Source organism: Impatiens glandulifera, unplaced genomic scaffold, assembly GCF_907164915.1.
Source record: "Impatiens glandulifera unplaced genomic scaffold, dImpGla2.1, whole genome shotgun sequence".
Taxonomy (NCBI): Eukaryota; Viridiplantae; Streptophyta; class Magnoliopsida; order Ericales; family Balsaminaceae; genus Impatiens; species Impatiens glandulifera.
Genome location: NW_025919451.1, coordinates 174,648 through 182,826, shown reverse-complemented (window position 1 = coordinate 182,826; position 8,179 = coordinate 174,648). Strand labels below are relative to the sequence as shown.

Sequence of the window (8,179 nt, the reverse complement as noted above, 5' to 3'; positions counted from 1 at the left end):
AAAACGTAAAAAACTTGTTAAACTTGTCAAAAACACGTTAAACGTATTAAACATGTCAAAAGCGTGTTAAACGTGACAAAAACGTGTTATTAGTGTGAAAACGTGTTAAAAATGTCAAAAACGTGTTAAACGTGCCAAAAATGTGAAAACGTGAAAACGTGTTAATAATGTTAAAAACGTGTTATACGTGCCAAAAACGTGAAAACGTGTTAAACGTGTTATAAGTGTGATAATGTGTTAGTAATATTAAATACGTGTTAAACGTGCCAAAAACATGTTAAACGAGTGATAAACGTGTTAAACATATCAAAAATGTATTAAAATGTCAAAATTGTGTTAAACGTGCCAAAAACGTGAAAACTGTGTTAAACTTATCAAAAACGTGTTAACATATTACATACATTAAAAACGTGTTAAACGTGCCAAAAACGTAAAAAAAACGTGTTAAACTTGTCAAAAACACGTTAAACGTATTAAACATGTCAAAAACGTGTTAAACGTGACAAAATGTAAGAAATGTGTTATTAGTGTGAAAACGTGTTAAACATGTCAAAAACGTGTTAAACGTGCCAAAAACGTAAAAACGTGTTAAACGTGTTATAAGTGTGAAAATGTGTTACAAATATTAAAAACGTGTTAAACGTGCCAAAAACGTGAAAAACATGTTAAACGTGTGAAAACGCGTTACATGTGTGAAAAACGTGTTAAACATATAAAAAATGTATTAAAATGTCAAAATTGTGTTAAACGTGCCAAAAACGTGAAAACCGTGTTAAACTAATCAAAAATGTGTTAACGTATTAAATATGTTAAAAACGTGTTAAACGTGTTATAAGTGTGAAAATGTGTTAGTAATATTAAAAACGTGTTAAACGTGTCAAAAACGTGAAAAACATGTTAAATGTGTGAAAATATGTTAAACGAGTGAAAAACGTGTTAAATATATCAAAAATGTATTAAAATGTCAAAATCGTGTTAAACGTGCCAAAAACGTGAAAACCGCGTTAAATTTATCAAAAACGTGTTAACGTGCCAAAAACGTAAAAAACGTGTTAAACGTGCCAAAAACGTAAAAAACGTGTTAAACTTGTCAAAAACACGTTAAACATATTAAACATGTCGAAACGTGTTAAATGTGACAAAAACGTGTTATTAGTGTGAAAACGTGTTAAACATGTCAAAAATATGTTAAATGTGTAAAAAACGTGAAAACGTGTTATAAGTGGGAAAATGTGTTAAAGATATTAAAAACGTGTTAAACGTGTTATAAGTGTAAAAACGTGTTAAACGTGTGAAAAACGTGTTAAATATGTGAAAAATGTGTTCAACTTAAAGTTGAAGGTGATTAATTTATATTGGATTAATAATGGAGAATTAAATTAAATTTATATAATTTGGGTAATATGGGTAACCCTAACCCAACTCAAATTAAACTCAACTCATACTCAACCCAAGACCGACCCTGGGATAAGGCAACCTATGCAGTTGCATAGGTCCCATATTTAATAATATTATATTATTAATCTTATTTTTTTTCTTTTTCTCTTTTAATTTTAAATATATATTATACAATATAAATATATATAACTTTTTTATCTCTTATTTTTTTATTATAATATATTAAAAATTTATATCTCAGTTTATATTATTAAAATTTTAAAAAAAATTACTATTTCAGGGGTCAAAATTTAAATTTGAATAGGGTCCCAAATTTTCAGAGTCGACCCTGACTCAACCCAACTTATATTAACCAACCCAAATTAATATTTTGGGTTTGAGTTAAGATTAAGTTTAGATAAACCCAAATTATGCCCACCTCAAGTTAGACCCATGCATGATGTGACCTATCATTGTTGTCGATTTATTGCTTTCTTGGTACGATGTACATAATCTCTATAATACATCCACGTGAAAAAAGCTGCAGCAATTTAATAATAATAATAATAATAATAATAATAATAATAATACATGGGATGTGATTATATTTTCTTTTTGCTAGAAGGTTGTCATTATCTAACTACTATTTGTTTTAGTCAAATATAATAAGAGGACTGGGGTTGATGTCGACCTCGGTTTATTTGTCCATCTTTTTAACATAAAAATAGTCTAATTATATGACATTATTTTTCAGAATTAATAGATATTCACAGACATTAATTAATATTTAAGAATATATTCAAATAACAATAATTCTGCTCTTTGCTGTGTAGTGTAGCCGACTGAATTATATATGGAATAGAATAACCTACAATATCAAAGACATCATGATCAATGCACAGATATATCTTGGCAAAGCCATATGATCAATAATTGAGATTGGGTGTAACCCTTGTCAAAAATATCAAATTAAAATTTGCTCTTTGGTGATGCCCCATTTTCTTAGCAAGGATTAACGGTTAAGAATCAAGTATGTCAATGGTTTTTTTTACTAGTTTGACCGGGATGAGACGATGACTGTATTTATGTATATGTAATTGTCCCGATTCCGTTCCGAACACTAGTAACATAACTAAATATATAATATTAGTAAAATATTTATGTATTCAGTTTTAAGTTTATTTATTTATATTAATATGAATTTTCAATATACTATTATATATATTATATAAAATTAACATTTTATATAATTTTATCATAGACAATTTTTCTGAAATCGTACAGGCCGGAGATGGTATTAAAAACATTCTCGAAGTAAGTGGTTGGTCTTGGTAGGCTTCCAGATATACTTATTATATGCCCTTTGTTAATTTAAAAACAAACTAGAGAAATATTATGTGAGCAAAAGCTTCCCATTCAGTGATCGGAGTGTGAAGACTCAACTCATAAAGCTATGAATCCCCACAAAACTTATAGTTATAACTAATTATTACTCTTAATAATTATTAAGTTTTCAACAATTTAACTATAATATTCATAATTGATATTTGTTTTTTATAACGATGGATTGAGTTATGGACCTTTGATTTTCTACTTTAAAAGAAAAATAAATAACATTTACTAAAGAAAAAGTTATTTTCTGTGAGTTCAATAATTAATTCAATATTTATGATTTGGAAAAAAAAAAAGGAACTCTATATATGTTAGTTAGATAGGATATAACTTTTTTTAATTGATTAGCCAACCACTGTACAACAATCTTAATTTATTTATACTTTCAAAATCTAATTAAATCATTATTTATGTCTAGAAATGATTTTTTGCATAATTAAATATTTTAGATACTCAATCATTGTAATTTTTTTTTTCATTATAATAAACAACAATACAAAAAAGTCATTTTTCTCCTAAATTAGAGATTTTTTATCATTAAAAATTTGTTCAAATTATTTTTTTCCTTTTAATTATTTATCCGTTTTTCTCCTTTGTCTTTTTTCATGTTTGTGGAAATATTTTTTTTTTGGCTATATAGTTTGTTTGTACTAGGGAGCATGCCATCAACTATATTTATGACAGAAGAGATAAATCATGGAAAATTATAAGATTAAAGAATGAAACATATTAATCTTATTTCGGCTAATTAGGTTTTTCAATCTTATTTTTTATTATTATTTTAAACAGTACATACAATAATATTCTGAAATTAATAATTATTTAAGTACACGACAACGACAACGAAAAAATCATTAAAACGGTGTAAAAAAATCAAACAAATAAAATCTTATTTATTTATTTCAATGTAAGTGCTCTTAATTGAATTTGCTTGGTCGAAATCTTTACCATCAATTTACTATTTTTCTATGTAGTATGTATATAAATAATAAGTGAACTAGTTAATACCAAACATGACCTTAATCTCAAGAGAGGTACTATAGTGATCTGATGAGTATAAATAATGGAGAGGATTATAATTTGAATCATCAGTTTTGTTCAAGATACATATATGGCATCTTCTGCTAATTTCATAGTTTGTTTATCATCATTTATGCTTCTTCTTCTTCTTCTGGTGGGTATTAAAATTTCATTTATGTGTTTATTGTTATAATTTGATTGATGAACTACTAATTAATAAGTCGCAAATATATATAGCTTTCAAGCAGGAGTAATGGAGCAAGAATAGAGGCTGGAGGAGAAGAATACAGGAGGGAAAGACTAACCAAGTTCAATAATGTGTTTGAGCCGAGGCCAGACATCACCTCTTATCCGGCTGCTGATAAAAATGACCAGCGGCTCTTTCTAAAGGACTTTGAGCCGAGGCCGGACGTGACCTCTTATCCGGCTGCTGATAAGAGTGGTCGACTCTTTGTAAAGGACTTTGACCCGAGGCCAGACGTCACCTCTTACCCGGCTGCTGATAAGAGTGGTCGACTCTTTGTAAAGAACTTTGAGCCGAGGCCTGATGTGACCTCTTATCCGACTGCTGATAAGAGTGGAAGGCTCTTTCTAAAGAATTTTGAGCCAAGACCGGACGTCACCTCTTATCCGGCTGTTGTTGATAAGAGTGACCGACTCTTTTTAAAGGACTTTGAGCCGAGATCGGTCACTTCTTATCCGGCTGCTGTTAAGAGTGACCGACTCTTTTTAAAGGGCTTTGAGCCGAGATCGGTCACTTCTTATCCGGCTGCTGATAAGAGTGACCGACTCTTTCTAAAGGATTTTGAGCCGAGGCCGGACGTGACCTCTTATCCAGCTGCTGATAAGAGTCACCGGCTCTTTCTAAAGGACTTTGAGCCGAGACCAGACGTGACCTCTTATCCGGCTGCAGATAAGAGTGACCGGCTCTTTGTGAAGGTCTTTGAGCCAAGGCCGGACGTGACCTCTTATCCGGCTGCAGATAAGAGTGACCGGCTCTTTGTAAAGGTCTTTGAGCCAAGGCCGGACGTGACCTCTTATCCGGCTGTTGATAAGAGTGGCCGGGTCTTTCTAAATGACTTTGAGCCGAGGCCGGATGTGACCGCTTATCCCTCTGCATAGGGAGGTGTAAGAAGATAATACAAACCTACCTCTATCATTGTCTTTGTGTTCATCTTTTGTGTTTGTGTGATTAGTCCCAAATGAATAAATGTTCTAGTGTTAAGTTGTAAGCGTATTGATCATGTTCATGTTCATGTGTTCAAATAAAAAAAAAAAGTAATGAAACATATATTTTTCAGAACTATTTCAATAGTGTTACCTTTTAAAAATACTATTTCAATATATAATTTCTGTTATTGCTTGGATTCAATAGTACTTTTTCTATTTAAATAAGTCGATGTCTCCCTCGTCCTTCAGTTTGTAGAGAGCGGTCCATTTGACTTTTTTCCTCCTCTTCTTCCTCTACTGCCCCAGATAAAGTTCCTCATCAGTGTATCGATCTCCTTCATTACCTTCTTCGAGGGAGGTGGTTAAGGAGACACATTTTGGGGATGATAATTTGTTAGTCGTGGATTTTGATTTGGAAATGAAAAAATAGAGATCATACCCAAAGGTTATCTCAAGATGGAGGCTCTTAGAGAAGCAGACATAATTCATTCATTGAGTCGGGTTGAGGCTAAGGAGGCCCGTCTTCAGAACCTTCTGTACATAAGTGAGTGAGGACGAGATTGATGAGATGTACAACAGCTCTCTATGCGTTTCTTAGAGGTGAAGACGAGATTGATGAGATGTACAACAGCTCTCTATGCGTTTCTTAGAGGTGAGGACAAGATTGATGAGATGTACAACAGCTCTCTATGCGTTTCTTAGAACATGGAAAATGAATGGATTGATTGCATGATTAGAGAAGATTAGATAATTTAAAGAAGGAACAACTCAAGAAATTTGATGCGAAAAATTGATAAATCTATTAAAAATATCTTAGAGAAACAGCAAGAGGATGAAAGAAAAGACACAAAAATTTCAATGTGATGTAAACTATAAAGCTCTTAAGAAAGAAAAAACAGATCTTACCCCTAAAGTACTAAGATTAGTATCAATTTCAGTTGTTACGACATATTTTGATTCGTTTAGATAAACCTATCTTGTATTCATTTTCTGTTAGTTTTATTTTGTTGAACTTGTCACCAATATTAGGTAAAATTGAATTAAAAGTCTTCACAATTTTTTAGAAAGTTGGAATTAAATAGGACATAGGCAAATAACATTAAAATAACATTGTTTTCTTATTACATAGCACTTTATATAGTAAACAACCATGTTACATTATTACTATGACACATTACCAATATAAAAGCATCAATAATTAATTACATTATTATTATGGTGGTGATAATACATGGTTGGAGGACTCAATATCACATTAATCAATTCAAAGCTGGTGTAGATGGAATCCAAACAAGATGATCAGCAGGGAAGAAATGACACACCGATGAAGAACCAGGCTCCGTTCCTAACACCTGAAATGCCACATGGGTTTGGCTCCAATTGGAAGTATCCAAGTGGCAAACCGCAACAGCCTCCACTCTATCTCCATTCTCACCCTTTAAAAATACCTTAAACACTCTGTTTTCTCCCACTTGATAATGGCAATAGAACACCGCAAAAGGGTATGGCATGGAATGACAAGGCACGATTTTTGAAGCCGCGTTGTATTCAGAGAAATCCATGATCGTGAAGTTTTGGAAAAGAATGTCTGATTTCGTCAGATGAATGGTGGATACGGATTGGATGTTCGAGACATGATTGAATCCAAGGACACCACGTGCAAAGTCGAGCATGGATTCCAAAGAAGTAGCACATAACTTGGTCTCACCTATGGCTGGATTTCTCTCACAATCTTTAAGGGTTTCTTCCATGGCTATGGATTGTGGGGATTGTGGAGAGAAAGAGAAGAATCTAAGAAGGGAAGGAAGCTCTTGAGATGAGAAAGGGAGAGATTCAGCCTCCTTTCTTGGTAAGAAATGAGGAGAGGAAGAAGGGTCCCTTTTAGGAAAGTGGATAGGGATTGTGTTCCCAACCTTAAGATCATCAAAAGTAAAAAACACAATCACCGATGGATCATCCATCATCATGTGATGGCCTTGATGATGGTGGTGATCGTGATGAACTACCATTTCAATATGAGCGTCCGAGACCATTTGATTATGATGATCATCCTCTCCCCCGGAAGATAATTTGATGGATTGACAACTTCCATGAAGAAACTACATAATTGAATAAAAAAATTACTTAGTTGTACATGAATATGGTATAATAAAAAAGTTATATTGTTGAATAAAATATTTACCATGAAAAGAAGAAGATTGAGGAAAACATTCCAAGAACCATGTCTAAAACCCATCTTTCTTTTCTTTTCTTTTCCAAGATATGGAAATTAGAAGAATGAAAATTATTGATCATCTTCTGAGCATAAGGCTAATGGGGTGATGTATCTTCAAAAGATAGCCAATAATTTAATTGAATGATTATGGTGATATTGATATTGTTGTTAATAATTAAGGAGACCCTACTATTTTTGTCCATTTCTTTATTTTATTTTGCCCCCATACCATCATGTAATAGGAATCCACTCATTGTTGAGCTGGCTTTATGTTATTTAAGATGAAAAGGAATTAACATAAAAGGTTAAATCAAAACTTAAAAATGTTCAATTAGTCAGACAAAATAATGTGTCAACAAAATTTATCAATTTTGTTTTGTTAACTTGATCTAAAAGTTTATAAAATATTATTATTTTTATTCACTCTTCACCTAAATTTTTATTTATTTAATTCAGTCACACTTTTGGTATCAAATAAATATAAACAAAATCACTTGGATATGTTTTTTTACTTTGATGATTTAAAAAATAATTGTGATTCTGACAAAATATTAGTTTTCAAATAATCTAAAATTGTTTAATATTTTGACAATAATATCTATATCTAGCCATTATAGATATAGGTGAATAAGAATTATATCTCAACATTTTTTAGTTTTCATCAACAATATCTCAAGTGAAATTAATATGTATATATAGAAAAAATTGATATATATATATATATATAATTTTTTGAGATAATTATTTTTTGTAAGCTGATCTTGAATTCACAATAATAGTGACATAGATGGTATAACAACTGGATGTGACCAAATATAATGACAATTTATTTCCTCAAATACCAAAATAGATGATCTTACTAGAAAACTTGAAAAAAAGTATATCTTTAGTTGGAAGAATGATTACTTTAGATGCTCAGCCATGTTATGGGATGCCGGATGAGAGGACATTAATAGCCTGTCCTCTTTTTTGGAAATATCTCCCCTATTCAGATCATGTCAAGGA

At 31.4% G+C, this 8,179-nt stretch overlaps 2 protein-coding genes across 3 annotated transcripts; one reads left to right on the top strand and one right to left on the bottom strand.

Annotated features, from left to right (window-relative positions):
• The first annotated feature begins 3,801 nt into the window (after positions 1-3,801).
• Positions 3,802-5,084, top strand: LOC124917924 (organ-specific protein S2-like). Of its 2 annotated transcripts, XM_047458189.1 has the most exons (3): positions 3,802-3,943; positions 4,027-4,492; positions 4,550-5,084. In XM_047458189.1, exons 1-3 carry the CDS (start codon positions 3,881-3,883, stop codon positions 4,909-4,911), a joined length of 891 nt encoding a protein of 296 aa, XP_047314145.1. In that variant the 5' UTR covers positions 3,802-3,880; the 3' UTR covers positions 4,912-5,084. The 2 variants fall into 2 exon arrangements, with proteins under 2 accessions (XP_047314145.1, XP_047314144.1); XM_047458188.1 differs by having other exon boundaries at positions 4,027-5,084.
• A 950-nt stretch (positions 5,085-6,034) lies between these two features.
• On the bottom strand, positions 6,035-7,308 carry LOC124917931 (BURP domain protein USPL1-like). The gene is made up of 2 exons (XM_047458195.1): positions 7,142-7,308; positions 6,035-7,058 (listed from the first exon to the last, which is right to left on the bottom strand). The coding sequence occupies exons 1-2, from the start codon at positions 7,193-7,195 to the stop codon at positions 6,219-6,221; spliced, it is 894 nt and encodes a 297-aa protein (XP_047314151.1). The 5' UTR covers positions 7,196-7,308; the 3' UTR covers positions 6,035-6,218.
• Positions 7,309-8,179: the final 871 nt, after the last annotated feature.